The 20,981-nt window shown below is 39.4% G+C and overlaps 1 protein-coding gene across 7 annotated transcripts in view; it reads right to left on the reverse strand.

The window, feature by feature from the left end:
- Window positions 1–16,964, reverse strand: part of NRXN2 (neurexin 2) — a 200,491-nt gene extending 183,527 nt beyond the window's left edge. For 4 of the 7 annotated variants that reach the window (XM_053449716.1, XM_053449713.1, XM_053449714.1 and 1 more), the window contains exons 1-2: window positions 16,071–16,957; window positions 9,458–9,475 (exon numbers count right to left, since the gene is read on the reverse strand). In XM_053449716.1, coding sequence (XP_053305691.1) covers window positions 9,458–9,475; window positions 16,071–16,815 — 763 coding nt within the window. In that variant the 5' untranslated portion in view covers window positions 16,816–16,957. Of the gene's footprint in view, window positions 1–9,457; window positions 9,476–16,070 lie in introns of all 7 variants that reach the window. The other 3 variants (XM_053449718.1, XM_053449719.1, XM_053449717.1) reach the window with 1 other exon arrangement.
- Between the last annotated feature and the right edge of the window lie 4,017 nt (window positions 16,965–20,981).

Genomic DNA, 20,981 nt, shown 5'->3' on the forward strand with positions numbered 1-20,981 from the left:
ATATACAACATAAGGCAAAGAAAGCCGAGTGCTATATGCAAAAGTGTGAAAGTTAAGGCACATCCCATGTAACCACAAAGGTAATCAATGATTCTGACATAGATATTGGGGCCTACATTATATAAAAATCTGATTTTGGCGCCAAAAATTCGTGAACATTTAATGGGATCAGCCATCTTAATCAGTGTAATGTGGTAAAAGGTACTGTTTTGGAACAATATTTATCTCAAATCTATGCTTATATTTTAATACAGTAGACAAATCTATGAGAGATTGTACATTTTGGATTGTTGTAACACAACAAGAAACAAATAAGAGCAACTAGGCCTTATACTATATTGTCACCTGAAGAAAGAAATTATTGTTATATGTGTCAATATTAGCAAAAGGACCATTGGTTTACCTATAGACTTTAATACGAGTTTGACATGATAACTAAATATACCAAGATTTTTTTAAAATATAAATAAGTACCACATCAGGGTAAAGCAATAAAAATATTTTGTATTTAACTAAATACATAGTAAAAAATGATAATGCACATTTGAAATAATATCCTGTCATAATCTAATAATGTAAACAAAATGCAGGTTTAAAATGAATTCTAAAACATACTACATATATAATTTACATATAATTCTAGATTTTACACAGAAACATGATAACAAAGCATATCATCCAGACTATATTACTATATCCCATAAAACTGAGAATAAGCAAAGACGCTAGTGATTCGTTTATTAGATTTAAAACAATTTGCTTCATTAAGTGTTTTACATATATATCAACAGGCAGGAAACAGCATGGATACTCTTGTGTCAGTTCCATTTATCTAGTGCAGATGTAGCCAACAACTAGCTGTATATCAAATATGAAAGAAAGATAGCCAAGATACTCAGATGGCCAGATGCGCATCCTATTTGTTGTCTGTTGAACATTATGCATAAATTAGTTAGAGACCTGCCAGTTGATTAGTTATCTAGTACAACAAGGAAGTATAAGGTTCCACATTCCTCTGGATTTTATCATATGATGTCACTTTGGCCTCAGATTTGTGCCTAGAGCACATTCCATTAAATATATTGATAACTACCTTGATAACCATGTGTTAAAAAAACGTAAAATGCACTAGAGTACATTACATAAGAATCACACTGTATTTCATTGAGAACATCAAGACAAAATCTTCAAATCTCATCTGGGAATCTGGTAAATGAATGCAAAACCTCTACAGCATAAAACTCTAAATGCATAGTTGTGGTAAAGATAAAGAACAAAGTGTCAGGATTGCAAACCTATGTGTAACATGAAAAACTGTGGATAAAATTAAAAAGCATAATGTAGTAAATTATTCTAGTATATATTGTGTAAAATGTTAAAAATAAGATACATCAACCAAGTGCAACCTTTCAGAGGTATCCCTAATTGCTTTAATCTAGGAAAATAACTTTCCCAGTTTTCCCCAAAGGGGGGGGGGCGACAATTCATTAATTTTGAAAAAAAACATATATATCATTTGTATGTGTAAACTTATTGAGAAAGGGGTTCATTACTGTTTGAAGAAAGTCATGGTAAAAAAATGAAAATTGCTCTGGTCTTGTAGTAAAATATAGCCCTTGTCATCAAGGGGTTAAGCAAATTAAATATTAGCAGACACTGGGTCCTGAGAGGGAGTCTGCAATGCCTAGGAATCCAAATAAAAATTGTTGTAGCATGGAACCCATCATTCCTGATTCTAATGCGACCCATCTCATCTTTCCACAACAATAAAGTACCAAACCTGGATTTGGGCATCTCAATCTCCTTTAATTCCTCAATCCCACTGTAGTTTTAGTACAATACATAACATCCTTAGGAACTCTTCATTTGTTAAACCAAATAAAATCAGTATAGTCAGTTGTAGGGATTGAAAGTCAGATAGGGCCAAATAGATGAGCTGAGATACAGCCTTGGGAAGAGATCCATTTTAACGCAATTAACTCTACAGTTTCAAAAAAAATTCTAAATCCATTGTAAGAGGGGGATATATATTTGAGGTGATAAAAGTCAATGTATGCCTGGAGAGATATTTACCCTCAAATAACAGACATCGGAAAGGTTGATTGTCAAACCAAAATTCAGTTTAGCAGTACATATCCCCATATGATATCAAGTTTATTAAAGTTTTAACTATGGAAAAATTTGGACTTGCTTGCATTAGTTGTCCCAGTGAAAGAGCACAAAAGAGAAAGTGGGCAGCTATGTGCTCCAGGAAGAAGTAGATTGGCTCTAAGCTCAGAATAAACTGATTGTAGAACATTCATAAGATCATAGGAAACTGTAGCTGTAACAAAGTAAAACAAAAAAAACCTACCTAGCTCTAGTGGACATGGATTGTGTCGTCCATTATTAGTGATTCACGTCACAGACGCAATATCTGTATCTCGCTTTGGATAAACCACTCCTCTAACTGCAGCATACATTACCAATTATTTCTATTGTTTGAGAAGTGCATTACCTCTACCACAGGTAGCACTAGAAAGTGAGTGAGTGATGATGTGTACATCTGTTGTTTATCTAAGACCATGGATAATGGCTGCCTACATGAAAAGCCATGCGGGATATCAGGAACTCCAGGAAGAGGAAACGAGCAGAATAGTCTGGAAGGGGGAAAAGGAAGCAGCATGGCAGAAGTAAGGATAGCTTTGAAAGTGTGCCAGAGAAAAAGTAAACTGCTCTTCCATCTAGTTAAGTGCCAAGAAGCTAGGACTAGTTTAATGCGTAGCATTGTAACTAAAATTAGAAAACAACTACTGAAAGATTTCCTTAAAATCTTCTATATGAACCTGGTATCTTTTGGACAAAGAACAAAGAAGCCATTTGGTATGCTGATCCTCTCTAAAGTTTAGTAGAATATAATTGTTGACCATAGGTCATAACGTCTCTTGGTATTCACCTTTACATAATTTAACTGTATTCTTGAATCAAATCAACGTATTGTTGTATTGTTAGATGTGTTTTGTCAAAATTGTGTATTAAATATTAACATAATTTTGCATAAAACAGGCCACGACCACAACACTAGCTATGAAATGACTACTATATTTTCAAATGCTTGCCTCCTTGGCATAAATCCAACAATTACAACATTGTAATACCGTATTTGCTCGATTATAAGACGACCCTGATACGGTAATACCTAAGAAAGAAAAGGAGCATATGCATTCTAATTATAGACCCATCTCCTTGAATTGTGATTTAAGTTATTGGTAAGTTTGTCTTGCACCACGTATGTCATACCAGGTTCACCCAGATCAGGTTGGATTTATACCAACACTCCTATCACACCTCACACCCATCATAAACAAAACCTGCTGGAAGAAAAGCAACAGTAGTAGGCTGTATAAAATGATATGTACAGCTCTGAATACAGGAAGCAGGCTTACTTGATCTTAGGATCTGGCGTCCAAACCAAAAAATGCAAACACAAAGATGTGGAGATAAATGATCCGACGCTGTGGGAAATAAGATCGCACAAACGAAAATAGTCCAAACGACACCTCCGAACTCCGGATACAAAAGGACTTATTACTAACAATGGACAGGGGGGCACACAGCAGTGAGTAGGGATCTGGCCTAACATGTTTCGAGCCACATGGCTCTTAATCATAGGCTCATGGCTTGAGATTGATTGGATGGCTCCCAGTCATTATTAGCTTTTTTTAAACTTTGTATTTCATTTTTCCCCCTAATTATGTTTACATTTTTTTTGGAAGGGGTATAAACTATTTTTCTCCCACTCGTCCTCCTTATCTGTTTCTGCTGATCACACTGTGATGTACAAGCAGGGCTCAATAGTCCTGCATTGGTGATTGCAATAATTGCGACCACTCAGCAGAGGGAGGTCCAGAAAGACCCTACTGAGTTCCTCCTGTCCTCAAGTGAAATTCTGGTCAGTATTATTTTTTCAATGTAGTACCCATTTCCCCAGGCTTCCTTTCCGGAGTCTCCACAACTACTAATTGGTTAATCCTAGAGGAGGCCCCTACCGGCGACCAAAGTTGTTCTTATGGCCCTATACCTCCTGACGGCTAACCTACGGATTTCCGCTCACGTTAACCCCTGCAATGCTGCGTAGATAACGCCTGGAGTGGGAAGACAGGTCAAGTTCCCCGTCAGGAGTTAAAGGGCTGTACAAGCGACTCTATAGGTCACCTGCAGGGGCCTTCTCTGGCATCAACCAATAGAGTCGCTTGCACGGCCCTTTAACTCCTGATGGAGGAACTTGGCGTGGGGAGACCATGGTCTCCCCGCTCCAAGAGTTAAAGGTCTGTACGAGCAACTCTATTGGTCGTTCGTACGGACTTGTAACTCTTGGAGCTGGGAGACCGAGTTGCGGCACCAGGATTTTGAAAGTCTGTACGAGCAACTCTGTTGGTCGCCAGCAGAGGGCTCGTCTGCCATCAACCGATAGCAGAGGAGCTTCCTGCCAACGACCAAAAGAGTCGCTCGTACGGACCTTTAAAATCATGGAGCCAAAATTGCTTCGTAGGGCATACCATGTTAACCCCATATTAACCCCTTCTACAAAAAACGGCAACCCCCCCCGTACTAACCCCTTCTACAAAAAACGGCAAAAAACAAACATTTGTGGAATACAAAGATTTCTTTCCCTACAAAGACGAAGACGAACAAGAAGAGTTGGCCAGCGCCAGAGTATTTAGGGTGTTTAACCACGTACCTCTAGAACGACTGGGTACAGTTTTTATCATTGGTCAAGTTCCCGTATAACAAATCACACTCATAATTCCACCAAGATGTCTCAGTTTTTTATTACTTATGGAAATCACCCATCCATGCTCCCGGGTTCCCCACTACTGAGTATGGTCCCCTCTGCTACAGATCACGTGAGCAACCTCACCCGCAACTATGCAACCAAGCCCAATGTCGTTACAAGTTTTTTGCCGACCAACATCGGCACCCGCACCTTCGTATCAAATCGGGAACAAAGTCTGTCTGTCCACCAAACATCTCAACTTGTCCTGCCCCACGAATAAATTGAGTTCATGCCTCATAGGTAATTTCCCGATCTGTAAAATAATTAGTCCTCTCGCAATCCCGTTACACCTTCCATCCTCAATCAAGATTCACCCAGTAGTTTATGTGTCCCTATTGAAACCGTTGATTTAAAATCCGTTTCCAGGCAAACATAATCCTCCTCCTGAACCCGTAGAGGAATTTGAGGTAGAAGAAATTTTAGACCCCAGGATATATATTGGGGACAATTACAGTATTTCATCCATTGGAAATGTTATGAAGCCACGGACAGGTCCTGGGAGTTTGCCAAAGATGCACATGCTTCCAGAAAGACCTGGACCTATGCGTGCCCGGAGGTCCTGCTTTGGGAGGGTACCTGTCTTGCACCGAAGTGCAGCACCTCGCCTGAAAATCCCCGCCTCCCGTGCACAGAGCCCTGTCCCGCTTACTTCATAGGCTCCATGCCGGCTGCAGGCGCTCGCACGCCGGTGGTTCCTTCCTCCACGGCGTAAGAAGTGGCTGCTCAGGCACGCCCCCTGGTGACATCACAACTTGACCAAAACCCCCGAGAACATTTAAAAGGTGGATGCTCGTTGCTTGGTGCTCTGTGTTCAGTACCTACCGTTTTCTTTCCTGATACTACTTGTTTTGATCGTGGATTGTTTAACTATTTTGCTGCCATTCTGGTATCCCTGACCATGGATTGTTTAACTATTTTGCTGCCTCTCTGGTGTCCCTGATCGTGGATTGTTTAACAGTTTGCTGCCTCGCTGGTGCCCCTGACCTCGGATTGTTAACTACTCGCTTCTTCTCTGTGATCCCTGACCTTGGTTAACCCTGCCAGTTTGTAACTTGGGATACCTTCCCTGCATATTGTGCTCCTGTTCAGAACTCCCTAACTGTCTCTCTACCTTATTCAGCAATCCCTTCCGTGTGCCAGTCCCTTTTTCCACAGCTCTGTTTCTTTCTTTGGCTCTTTTTGTTCATGGTCCGTTTCTCCCCACCGTCCAGACTTCCCCAAAGCACTTTCGTAAAAGTTGCACACCCTCTCCCCAATGGAGGAATGGAAGGAAGACTGTCGCCATGGCTCTGCCCCTTTGTGGAAGTACTTAAAGAGGCGGAGAATTTTGCAGACAGATTCATGGAGAAAGTGAATTGCGAAGCGCCTTTCTTTCTCCACAAATCCAACTCTTATATGCACTAGGAAAAAATTGAAAGAACTTGCATGCAGGAGATTTGAGTGTATAGAAGTTTTTTTAAAAAAAAGCAGGTGACCTAAAAATTCATTAACTTGTGAGTTGCTTTTGATTTTACAAAAAACTCACTAACTTTTTTCTTTGGGCCCAATATTTTGGCCCAAGGGTTTTGTAAATCATAGCTGGATGGAAACTTAAAAGTAAGATGAATCTTTTTTTTTTTTCTACAGGTTGTACCTTTGGGTACAAATTATATAAGATGGACCTCTTCCACCCAACAGCAGGGGATGGAAGAGAGAGAGAGATACATAGGACAATATACCCCCGGCTTTACCTCCCACCATGGACAGGTTGTAGGAAGAAATGAACAATCATCAACCTCCTTTAGTTAATGGGGGATCATGGGGACTCTTGTGTTATAAACCCACACAAACTCACTGATTAGGGAATATGCATATTGTTGTGCAAGTGTTAGCATGGCACCGAAGTTGAGTGTGGTCAAATGAGTTAACCCTTAATGTGATTACTACACTTCTTAGTTAATAGATCAATAGGGTCAATGAACCAATTTATACTGAGCAGTACTGATGCAAAGTGTTAAAAATTAAATGGAAACATTGCATTGGTTTCTGAGACATTTGGTCTACACATAAAATGTGTATTCTATTTTGAATGATACACTTTGCAGGTTGTGAACAGTAGCTAGTAAATACACATTACCTACAGTCAGATATGGGGATTTAGCACTAACACATTTCAATGGCATTAAAACCTCATAAACAATAATGGGAACCAGTGTTTAATTTAGAGGCACAAATCTATCATGGAAACCCAAAGTGACATCACAGCATCCTTTCTTTTATGTTAAGATGTTAAGTTTTCAACAAAACAATTATACAGTGCAATAATGTTGAATCATTCATTAATAATTCTTCTTATATTAGTACTAACATTTTAAGTTTGAAAACACACCTTTCTAACACCAGTATAAACATAAATGTTTTTTTCTTTTTAATGAATTAAAGTAAATTTTATTTATTTTGCTGTATGTGATACCTTCACATCATTGTTTTTCGAATTGCTGCCAAAGATACTGTATCTAGGTAGTGCCCTAAGACCTTTATGGTAACCTCTTTACCATAAAGACCCTAAGACCTTTATGGTGACAGGAACAGTGTAGAACAAACTCTGGAGGTAACAGTTCACACATAGTCTGCCAATGGTACACTCCAGAAAGAATGTTACAACACCCTGCACAGCAACAACACAGCAAGATTCCAACACATATCTATTAGAGGATTACCAGAAATGAAGAAAAAATTGCGCGAAATGTCCTGGCTATGCCTTCGGTAAAAGCATTTGTAACATCAGAGCTAGAGAAAAATAAATCCACCTGACCTTATAAATGAAATATTAAAAAATAATAATAACATAAGTAACCAAATGTTTTTAAGTTTTGGATTCAACTATGGTTTTATTCTAGATATGACAGTTCCCATTTAAACTGTGTTTTGCCCTCTCTGAATTCTATCATATCATAATGGATTATATTAGATAAACACTGTATATGCAACTATGTTATACGTGTTTCAGATTTAATAATACTGGTTATTGTTTGTACATAAAACACTGATTACAAACTACATTTTCATTATTCTATATTAATTTACATATATCTAAGACACAACATTAATGTATTTCAAAAGGGAAAAATCCTTGTTCTGCATTGCCTAAGCCACAGTCTCTGCGACAGTGTAACATGCATCTGTGTAAAATATTGATATATCACTTTTAATGCAGCCATAAACAGCAAAAAATCCATACTATGCACAGTTATCTCTCACAGTGTAGACAAGGAGAATGCCTATTGTCCAGGAAGAGCATATGAAAGTCACAGAGCAGTTGTCGCTTATCTATGAGACACAGCATGGAAACGGCAAGTACAAAGCCTGCTAAGAGAGAAGTGGGGTAGAGGAAAGGTAAGGGAGGGGGTGCAAGGCAAAAAGAAGAGACAGCTAGAGGGAGCACAGTGAGGTTAAGTAGGAGATCATATGTGAATTTGTAGAAGGGAGAGGTATGTGGGAAGAAGCAAGAGATGGGAACAAGGGGAAAGGAAGTAAAAATAAACATGGAGTCTGTCTGAGAGAGAGATAGGTAATAAAGAAAGTGTAGAATAAATGTAAGGATGTAATGTATGTGGAAATCATATTTCACTTGTAAGTTACAATAATTTTACTACCACTCCCTGTTTCTTCAATGATGTGATTTTGTTTAATTTATATTTCTGGCTTGTTTCTCCTAAGCTGTAATTTATTTATTCTGTTTCTTGTCACTACGTCTATGTTTTTCTTATCATGCTGCTTATTACCCTTATATCATGGGTTGTTTCTTCCCATATATAACTATTTAACAATCATCTCTCAGTCAAGCACTGGATATCAGTCAAGTTATCCCTTGATTCCAGAGTTTCATTCTTTTGTATCCTATGTCCCAGACTCCTTTTTAATACTTGCACTAGTTTGCAAATCTATATTGACACAGATAGCTGAAACGAGGTCTGTGTTTCACTGACCCGGCGGCTGCCAGCATGATCCTGTCGGTCAACTGTCATGCCTGTGACGTTAAGTAAGAGCTTCTGTTGCGTCACAGGTGTCTCAGCCATGATGGGACCACGCTGGCAGCCGTCGGGTAAGTGGTACAGAGACCATGATCTAGCCAACTGTTCTGTGGATGCTGTAGTGGGTCTCTGTTTTGCGATTTATACCTTTTTTCATATTTAGGCTTGTAGCATGGATGGAAAACATATAATGCCTAGTCCAAGCCATCTTTTTTATCTCTCTTAATTAATTTACTTATTTGCCACCTCACCTAATTCTTGTATTTCATTTCTTTACTTAAGGATATTTTTCTCTTATTCTATCACCCTTAAACCATTTCTGTTACAATATGTTACAGGATACAGTATGTTCTTCTTCTCTCCTCTCTCTGCTTTGCCCTAAATCTCTCTTGATTTTCAGTCTTGTGCTCTCCTATTAAAGTCTAATTAACATAATTTGCATAATGCTTGCTCATTATTATGTTCATAGGAGTCAGGTGACAAGGAAAGCAAGATAATAAGGGGGAGACGAGAAGGGAAAATGAAGGAAGAAAGATTTGGAAAGATGGAAACTGTTACCAAAGATCCTTTAGCTGCTGCATCCTTGTAAATATATTTTATAATAGAATTTAATAAAGTGGTTACTCACCTTCAATCACCCGATCCTCTGCATTGAGTTGGAAGGAAAGAATAAGTACTTATATTAGTACAATATGACAAATAAAAGGTGCATTATATAAATATATGAGACACAATTTAAAAATGAATGCACACAAATCTGTGATATTTAATATGGAATTCCTACACAAGAAGCAATGTAACTTCTGATTTGCCAGCCTTGTACCTGTATCCTACAGACCTCTTCCTGGTATCCCTTTTTCTTTTCTTGTTCTATCATCTCCCTAGTAGCCAATTTACTTGTCTTCTTTGTAAATATCTCACAAAAACAAACATCAACATATGTTTCATTCTTCAATTGTTAGTTTAAATGTTAAATGTTTTTTCCTTTTGCATGTCATGTTAATTTTAACTCACTCCTCCCGTTTCACTCTCTCCCTCCCCTCCATTGCTGTTTATTTTTCTCTCTGTGACCTTCATCCTCATCCTTGCCTTTAGACTACTGCCACCCTCCTCCGGCTAATGTTCATCCAGCCAGCTGAGCCCCGTGGATAAGTCCCCCTCCATGGATGTGAACAAACCAGCAGACCTGAGGCTGAGAGCCAGTGTCACTGCTGGTGACATCCGCCAAACGAGTAGGAGGGGGACTGGAAAAGTGGGAGAGAGGAGTGAAGACAAAGAATATTGTGAGAGAAAGACATAATTAGAGAAAGGATGAATAAATGAATACTACAACAAAATGAAAACGGGGAAATTGGGGGTTAACTCTCAGGCCTATTACCTAAACCATGTATTGCAGAACTTTCCTTAAACTGATACCAGTCTAAAATACTGTAAATCAGTAAAGAACAAACTACATTTGACGTGAACATCCAACCGTGCATTTAAATCTTCATAATGGTGTTGATTCTCTAAAAATTCAAAAAGTCAGTCAGGTTAAGGGTTAACTCCCCTGACAAGGTTCTGCGGTGTCAACTCACAAAGCAACTTGTATATTCTTGCTTGCTAACAAAAGTATTGCTGGCAAGTATCCCCACCCTGTGTTTTGGGGTAAAGGGTAATAATAAACCTGTAGGGAAGGCGAAGAGAGTATTCATGCCTCCCTTTCATCTCCAACCTGTGCTTAGTGGGGTGGACGTTAAGTATTATAAAATAATATCAATATTATATTATATATTGTTTTTTTTAGGGCAAGTAGATATATCTTTTGAAACCATACATAAGTATAATATAAATATCTTAACCCATTCGTGATACATGCTATTATATCGTAAGGAAGGTAGCCCAAATGACTCTATGTCCCTGCTAGTACATAGGAGATCAAACTGCCTGGGGTGTCTCCTGTCAGCAAGAGCCAGCAACTAAAAGAGTACCAAACGGTATATGCAGACCTTGCTGAGATCTCTGATGCCCCAACCCTACCACTGGCTAATCACAGTAACTGCAATCAGGGCTATATAGGAGAAGAGGAGAAAAGATTTTCCCATTATAAAGAAAAAATATTTCAAAAATATTAAAGAAAAAGAAAATAAGTATTTGTCTTGATATTTTAAACATACCATAATTTATTAAATTAATCTATTAAATTGGTAATAATAAATACAGGGAAAATATTGGAAGATATTTTTAGAAATTTAGTATTTTAGTAATTTAGGAGAAGGGTTATTTTCCAAAAACATGTAGAGTTGTATCATATCAGCGCCATTATACCGCAGTTAGCATATAAAGAGATCATCTGTACCAAATCTGCTCTCTCTCTTTCTATGGCTAACACAGTACAACACTATACTTTTACGAAATGGAAGATACCACAATGTATCGCACACTATTGAAGCTGAAAACCCTCCTGAAGAACTTTGTTGGACTGTTAACTGTCTACAACACCAAAGACTACGCGTGCCAAATGCTTCATTTCACACTAACACATACGTGTGTTAACAATACATTCACAAGTCCTTTCAGCATCGCTACACAAATGTAATCTCTATTCCCAATCTTTGTATCTTGGTGTCACTGTCTGCATGAATGTATGAACAATTTCTCTCCGTCTGTGTGCCCCTTTCCATCTAAGTGGCGGTTTTCTAAGTGCCAATATTTAGGAGTTTGCCAAGGCATTCATGTCACTGCATACTCTGCTGATACTGCTGATACTCATCCCATACCAATCATCAGGAAATAATTTGTCATCTCTCTTCTCACATCTACAGGTATTTCACTTTTGGCATTTACCCCTGTTTGAAAGTTTTACCAAAGAAGTTCAACAAGAAGACTTCAAGGTCTATGAGCAACTTGAAGCACATCTGCAATTAAAACATGAGTCATCATCAACTGCTGCTATCCTGGTTATTGTGTTTGTTTCACTACTAGTTCACTCCCATTACCATCATTCTTCAATTACCATGTCCATAATCCTGTTATCTATTTTACCAAGTTTATTAAGAACTTGTGTAGGCTTCTTACACTACTACCACTTTTCAATCCTATTTTCTCTGTTCCATCACTCTGCTCCTCCTCATTTGAAACCCATGCCCTCCGGATATTTAATCCCATCTCCAACCCCTTGTAGGACATTGCTTCGAAATTTATTTCCATTACCTCCCCCTTTGACTTTACACAGCTAACTCCAGTACTCACAAGAATGGCCACACCCTGGACCTTGTTTTTTCTAGTATTTGCTATCTCACTCTCTCTGAGCCTTTGTTTTAGCTCTTTGGAATTTAATTTTGCCATTGAGGAACAGTTTTGTCTTAAACGTATAAACGCCCCAATAGGAACCCCTGAAAATGTGTGTCTTGGATGACAGCTGGATGCTAATAAAAGAGTATGACCAGCCGTCAATCACACCCATGTGTATGTCCCCCGATAAAGTCAGATCCAAAAAATGTATTGAGTTACAATCATTTGTATTTGTAAATTTTAAATATAAATCATTGGCGTAACATGTGTCATAAATTCTTCCAATTCCTACTCACTGCCTGACCAAATGATCAAAAGGTCATCTATATAGCAACCATACCACACTATTTTATCCCGATGGAGGTTGCTGTTCCCAAAGACACCAAAGAGTACCTTTCCCACCAACTCATAAAAAGGTTGGTGTAAGATGGTGCAAATTTTGGCCCCATGGCCATGCTCTGTCTCTCAGCTAACTGTTTCACCTTTGTCTCTAAATGGATGTCTGCATGTTTCCTAAAACACAACCTCTCCAAAACCGAATGTCTCATCTTCCCTCCCCCCAGGACTAACATTCCCTCAACAATTTCCTGCAATGTCAATGGTGCAATAATCCCCCATCCCTTCACACTCGTTGTCTTGGTGTCACCATTGACTTAGACATCTCATTCACCCCTCCATATCCGGTCTGTCTCACAAAATTGCCATCTCTATCTTAAAAATCTCCTTGTTCGCATTTCTTCCTTCCACAAGATGCCATTAAGGCTCTTGTCCACGCCGTTATTATCTCCCACCTTAACTATTGTAACCCTGTCTTAGCTGGTCTCTCTCATACCCATCTCACCCCTCTACAATCCACCACGTACGCTGCTGCTAGACTTGTCTTTCTCAGGCATCTCTTTACTAACAGCCTCACTGGCTATCGGTGTGCTTCAGGATGATTTTCAAACTTCAACTCACTTTCAAAGCTCTTCATAGTGGTTCCCCTACATACAGCTTCTCCTCTCGAAATACACTCCAAAATGATCTCTTCACTCATCTGGTCCTCTCCTCTGGTTTCTAGTTCTCTCCTCTGATTTCTAGTTCTCATGCACTGCCCCTATCCTCTGGAATGCCCACCCTGGCTTATCGGCCATTTCCTCGGCCTTCCGTCCTTCAAAAAAATCTCTCGAGAGCCATTTTCTTTAAGGACGCCTACAAACTTACATTATTCCCTCCATATTTATTCCTCCGTAACTCCCCATTCCTAGTCCCTCTCTTGTAATACTAGTGTGGCTGGTCCATCCCTAACAGTGGAACGTTTGCCTCTAGACCATAAGCTTGTTTGAGCAGGGTCCTCCTCTGTTTCTATAAGTCAAATTGTTATGTTATATTGTTATGTCCTTTTTACCCACTGTACGGCACTGTGGAATACGACAGCGCTATATACAATAATAAAAAACAATTATAAGTGAATAATATGCCTGAAGAAGGGACGTAGATAGTTTCCATTCTACCTCAGCTAGCCGATAAAAAGTATCATCTTTTCCACCAACAACCGGAGCAATTCAACTGTGATTTCTAACTAATTCAGTGTACCCCCAAAAATTAAGAAAGGTGTTAATAATAATAATTTGTATATATATATATATATATATATATATATATATATAGTATTTGCCTGAATTTAGGCCGCACCCCCCATATCTGGGGTTATAAGGCATATCAGGGGACACAGTGGCATATAAGGGGTAAAAGGCCTATCTGGGGGGACAGAGTGGCATATATGGGGTTATAAGGCATATCAGGGGCCATACTGGAATATAGGGGGTATAAGGCATATCTGAGGGGCAGAGGGGCATATCTGGGGGTATAAGGCATATCAGGTGGTATAAGGCATATCAGAGGGCACAGTGGCATATCAGGGGATATAAGACTTATAGGGGATATAAGGTATGTCTGGGGGCAGAGTGGCATATTTGCGGGGGCAGAGTGGCATATCTGGGGTATAAGGCATATCAGAGGGTACTATGGCATATAGGGGGGTATAAGGCATATCTGTGGGGGCAGAGGGGTGTATCACGCAGACGTCCTATGGCCGGCTAGACACCAGGGAGTCTGGGGGTGCATTGGTATGTCTGGGGGGTGGCAAATCTAGGGAGCAGAGTGGCATATCCAGGGGGGCAGATTGGCATTTCTAGTGGGCATAAAGCATATCTGGAGGCAGAGTGACATATCAGGGGAGCAGAGGGGAATATCTATAAGTAAGGTACATTATGAATTAAGGGGGTCCTGAAAATGGCTATTGGTTTTCCAAATTTCTGTTTGTATGTATATAACATAAGCTGACTAACCGCATAATATGTACTGTTTTACCATTCCACTAATGTGTATTTTTTCTTAAAAAATACATTTTTCTTTAAAATAGCACTAAACTATAAAGGTGTGGCCTATAATCGGGCCAATACGGTATATAGCTAGCGCAAATCAATAATCAATACAACAGTAGCCCACATGCTTGGGTATATAATGTTTTTCAGACAATGCAAGGTCAAAATTGGAACATGTGCATTATAATTTGCAGGGTCCATGTCTCGTTTCAGGCATAGCAGAGGTCCCATATTTCAATTTAACCCCATAAGACTATATATTTTGAAAATCTAGACAGCACAGGGAATCTGATTAGCATGTTGGCATGTTGAATCTAGCTGGTTCTACACCAGCACATTTTAATGTTTGTATAACAAAAATGACACAGCATTTTTCACATCCACTTTCACAATGTTTCCCCATGTGTTTTGTATTTGACAGCAGAGGCCCACATTTCAATTCAACCCCATAAGACTACATATTCCCTAAAATCACACCACTTAACTCTAACGGAAAAAAATAATTAGGGTAACTTAGTTACAACAAGTTGGTTCTTTTAAGATATACTGATAAAAGTTAAAAATTTCATTATGAACCCTTTGTACAGTGTTTTAACTCCAGCAAGTCTTAACTGACCTTTGACTTCCAGGTCAGTGCTGAATTTTTCAAATTATTTTATTTTTAATTATGTATGTAAATGCTGGTGATCCATAGGCAGTGGCATCAGCAGGGGGCAGAGGTCCCGTGTGCCCCCCAATTGAAACGCTTCTTTTTTTTCTGACACAGCTGGAGGAGAGAGAGAGGCGCTGAGCGGTCGCTCAGGAATAAGTTTTCAGCAACCGCTCGGCTCCCCCTACATTGCTATTCACTGGGCTTGCCCTGAATTCTTGCATTGTTTTGTCCCTAAAGCTGCCTATGTCAACTGGAATGCAATCGCTGGTAAACCAGTGATCATGGAGTTAAGCCTCGATGATCGTTCCCGTATGAGTGACAATCGTCTCAAAGGGGACTTTTTTGCTGTAGCTGGTTTTCCCTGACTATTTTGGGACATTTATTAACAAAGACATACCAGGTACATCATTTTTTTAAAATTAAAGTGCCCACAGCTCCCTTACAGTGATATGTTGGTTTTTGGGTTGGTGTGCAGCAAAGGAGGATACTAAATTACTTATAACCATTCTGCAATATCTTCTTTCTTCCTCTGCGATCCCAAGAAGTTTTGCTACTGCATAAGCCGTTTATGAAATTAATGCGAATATCACTGATAGACACCTTAAGCAGCCAATCAATAGCAAAAAAGGGGATACTGTAGCTTAAGCAGACAATAAGTGGCATGAAATTGCTCGCCTTGAAATCAGTAGGAGAACTTTACACATGCACACTGTCACCAAACTGGAAAAATTCCACCGAATGCATCTGTTGCTAGGGGGTGGGGAAAGGGGGCAAATGCGATTGCAAAGTGGATCACACAGAAAGCAGAGAATACAGTGAAAGATAATATTAATAACAATAAATGGAAATAAAAAGGTTGCACTTCTACAATGTTTAAAACATAGTTTATGCAAGAATGCTTAACTGAAAACTAGGATGCAGACCTGAACAAAAATAAACACAAAACTCACCTTCAGAACAATTCTCTCCATGGTACCCAGTGTCCCGACAGTCACATCGTACATCTCCTCCCTCTGCATCATCTCTGCATCTACCTCCATTGAGACAAGGGTTGGCTCCTCTGCATGAATGGAACCTTTCACGATCTTCTCCTTTCGCCTCCTCCTCTTCTGTTCCTCCTACGCCTTGACTGGCAAGCAGTTGTGCAGGCCTTCCACCTAACCTCAACCCTTCCAGTTCACCAAGGAAAGGAGGCTCATACTTGGCTCCACCAAGGGTCAGAGCTGATAAGCGTAGGTCAGATGGTAGACCACCCACAAAAAGATCACTGCGAAGTATCATTTCTCTGCGTTTGGAACGTACTTCACCGGTACCTCTTTCTCCATCTACAGCCAGCCACCCCTCACGACCATTACCCCCAATGACTATGCTATGCCACAGACCATCAGACAACATTCGTGGCGAGCGGACAACCGCAGGTTCAGAACATGAGATGGAGAACCTTAATCTTGGACGTCCTCCATCCAAGGCTAACTCAAGAAAGTCACAGTCTCCTTCATCATCCTGGTAGAGGAGGAGGCCTCGGCTGGCATTTGTCCGAAGCCGCAATGTGAGATCTTCTCCCCACCCTCCATTGCCACTGGCCACAGTGGGCCGAGAATAACGAACCCACTGACCAGGCGCACCTTGGAACTGAAGGGAGAAGGAATTGAGGGGTAGGGAGAGGAGAGAAGAAAGGCAGAGGATGGGCCACATGGGGGTAGGGGTTGAAGGAAGGAAAAAAGGAAAAGGTGGAAAAGAAAGAGATGGGGTGGGGTATGTCTAGAGTTTAGTGAGGAAGGAAAGCCATAGAGAAAAGACGAATAACAGAAAAAAGTGAACAAAAAGAAACGTGTATCGTGAAGAGAAAAGGAGTTGCCCAAGAAAAGACAATTATAGATAACAGGAATAAAGGAATTTAGGGCAAATGGTTAAAAAGTAAACACAGTGAACAAATGAGACAAGAAATGGAATGGTTGTAAGGGGAGGATTGAAAGGGAAAGGAGAAGTGTTTCATTCCTGTCCTTAGTCTAGCGCTTAAAAAAGCCAGTTCCTCTTAGAGAAACGGAAATTTAACTGGACAGAGACCACGTCTTTGATTAAATTAGTCCTCTTTTAGACTGCCCTAGCCGACCCCTCTTTTTCCTTAGTTGTCCCAGAAAAGATGTTGACTCTTGATAATGGAGCAAAGTCACGTAGATGCCTCGGGTATGGAGATAATCTTGAAGCCTATAGACAAAGAAAGAGAGAGAAAGATTGGTCACATATCGCAAGATTCAAATTAAATTTGGGTTAGCAGCACATTTTTGACATACAGAAGTAATTATGACCTTGCCCCTATTCCGATTTGCAGATGATATACATTGATATTGTGAATTTACAATGTTTTATACCGTTTGTACTGAACTTCTAAAATCCTGATCTCATATATTCTAAAATTTGTGTAACTATGGGTGTTTTTTTGTGTAAGGGCCGGCACCTTCTGGCCCCCTCCCTCATTAACTAACATACACAAAGGCTGCTGACACACCCTCATGCTTACACAAACTTACTCACGCTAACACACGCACATACACGCTCACATTAACACATACAGATTCATGCTAACACTCTAAGAAACAAATGCACATTTATGCTAACACACACATACTCATTTTAACACACTCCTTCTAACACATACATAAACACTAATGCTTACATGTACCTGTGGTAATACACACACATTTGTAAGAAATAAAGCATTTGGGAAGGTTTGTGTGTGAGATAAGCTATCTGGTTTAATAATGTAAGGTCATTTGCACAGTAATGCACCACAAAGGGTTTAGAATCAAAGGCTTCAACAGAGATGGGAATTAGGGGTAATCTCCAAGTGGTCAGACATCTGAAGCAAAGGGTGCTGTATTTTCACATAGATGTGTGCATTTTCACATAGACTATCTGTCTCCTCCATAACTGAGTTACATAGCAACTCTCTGGAAAAAGGGGTTGGGTGAAACACTTTCTTGGAGGAACAAGGGATTCTGGGATAACTAGTTAGGGGCTGCAAGAATCAGACGGGTAAGGAGATCTCAGTGAACAGATGTGTGAGCTGAGAAAGGCTTCCCAAGGATGTAGGAGTTATTGAAAAAACTACATCTTCATTTTAATGCTTAAGTATTCCTTTTGTTTCCTCAATATAGATTTGTCTATTTACATGTCTTAGTGCTATATTAGGCAGGTGGTCATAATGCTATGGCTGATCAGTGTATATACACGCTCTCCCTAGTTACTTTAAATTCCCTCCCTTGCTAACTACTTTGCCCAGCACTTTTTTTACCACTCGCACACACTGTGTAAGCAGCCCTGTTTTAGCGCAGGGTCACTTAACACCGCTGGGCAACCCGTCCACTGGTCTTGGCTCACATGGTTAACATGGCTTTTATCCAACTATAATAATCTTTTATTTTATTATATTTGAAAATAATTCTAGGCTAAATCTGTTGAAATTGCCATGCCACTATATTACACATAGCACACATGCATATTATTTCTATCCATCCTTCTAATCTACCCCCCCTTTTTCTAATTTCTCTTTAAGTAGCTGACAGAAATGTAATTTATATACAGAGCTAATCTGCATCTCCTTAAGCCTGAAAGCACTAATTATTTAAAAAAGAACAGCATGCCAAACATTATAGAAAGAGGAGGGTGCAAGAGAATAAATGTAGAAGAGAGATCAAGGAACAGAAGTGCAGAGGAATAAATCTAGAAGAGAGATCAAGGGAGAGAGTTGGAAATGAGAGTAAATATAGCAAGAGGCAGAAAGAAACAGAAATGCGGAGTGAGTAAACAGAGAATGCATAGAATGACGCTGACAAGAATTCACTTAATGAACATTGACAAAAGCTGCTGAATCCAGGGATCTCAGTTTTTATGTTGTGGAACTTGAGGGTTTTGGAAATGATAGCGTAAGGTTTTTTAAAGACTTAACAATATGTTACATTTTTTAAAATAAAAATAACGTGTAGATGGCAGAGCTTTGCTTTATACTGCTATTACTTACTGTACTTTTTATTTTCTTTATTGCAAAACAAGCTCTTAACCTTACAGGGGAACTCTCACCATTTTCATATTACTAGTTTTACATAAAAATGTGTTTAAAAAATGTAGCATCCTACAGCTATAGTTTTTGTATAGTATCATGTTTTCAAGCAGGTGCATAATAGCCAATTGTATGTGTTCTTGCGCTATTATCCCAGTCTACTACACAGACATCCTGACTTCTTATAATACATTATGCAGTAAAAGATAGAATGGCTCAATGTTGACCATACAGCCTGACACCCTGTCTAATTATACTTATTGAAAAAAACATTACATTAAGAATAGCATCACAGCTAAAGTGATATATTAGTGTTATACCCATCGCCTTACGTGTCATTGGACATAAAGTCAGAGACCATTACAAGTTAAATCTGTCTCTTCACCTCTGTCTGGTCATCAGTGTGCGCCACACAAACTTTGCAATTATTAAATAACGTATCTGGCCTCCAGTTTATGGTCCCTGTACCTTTCCAATTCACTAAAGGATATGTTTCTTGATTTTTACAGCAATCATGTTCCAAAGAGTGAGATCAGTTTATGGCATGTGGGCAAATGGCATCACAAAGCCCATTTTCTTCTACCTTACTTCCTACATAACCTTAGATGAATCCAGAAGTGTCCTAATAAAATGTTGACTCTTCATTCCACTCCCTGCCTTTGATTACTGTACACATCGTAGTATTATCTACTGCATCTGTGATTCAAGGTTTTTTGACCAGGCTCTTCCTTCAAAGCTGCTTCTACCATACGATTACGCTTGCTCCATGATTTGGCTCTGACTCATCCAATTTGGTTCTGACTCGACTTGGCCTTTGACTTTATATCGGTATTTTGATTTGACGCCCTGATTTCTTTCATTCCTTTTTTGTGGTTCTGCATCTTGTCTAGACTCTGCTTCAGGGTTCCAGTATTCTACATACCCATTACAATTACACGTTCAATAGCACATACCTCACTTATACTTTATCCCAGTCTGTTACCTCCATGCTCGTAGGTCTATATCATCTACAAGTATTCTCCTGACTTGGTCAGGGGTAAACAAAGTGTTGGGAAACATGGATACAAGTGTTCATGGCAAACCTTGAGAAAGTTATTAATATCTATGGGGCATTTACTGGACTGTCCGCCACAAAAGGTTTGTGCTGCCTATTGTTGGTCTTGGTGCATCACCAGTTGCCACAATGACCCCAGACAGATGCCTAAATTATTTGGAAATCTGTGCCCAACTAAATATTCTGAACACAGTGCATCTAAATCGGACATTTGGAGGAAAAATCTATCTATAATAATTTCTAAGTAGTATCCAAAGTATAAGAAAAAACAAGACGTCAGGCAAGTGAAATTATACAGACCTAGTGATGTTGAAAAATACCTTGTCAGGCCCCCTTAGGCCTCACCACCATGTTCTTCCATGTGATCAGATAGTGGATCTCTTTTAGAATTACTCTGAGTGTGAGTCAGCGGCATTCAAGCTCTATGTGCAACCAACTGAGGCATTTAGCCATATTGAATTGACCATATCATCCAATATGGCAAAGAAACCCTTCTGATCAATATAATTTCCCATCCTGGGTTCCTCCCTGATATAGCAGAAAAAATCAGTGCCGGGGGATATTTTTTCTGCACTATTTTCCTTGCATGTTTTACCGACAAAAACAACTCTGAATACTACTATGCTAGGCAATTATGAACGCAAACGCAAGTGGGAGATTTGTGAAAAAAGGGCAATTTAAATTTTTTCCTATATATATTTTGTGTTAATTCTTATAAATATTGTATGATATGTCTGAATACGGTTA

The sequence above is a fragment of the Spea bombifrons genome, chromosome 10 (assembly GCF_027358695.1).
Source record: "Spea bombifrons isolate aSpeBom1 chromosome 10, aSpeBom1.2.pri, whole genome shotgun sequence".
Lineage (NCBI taxonomy): Eukaryota > Metazoa > Chordata > Amphibia > Anura > Pelobatidae > Spea > Spea bombifrons.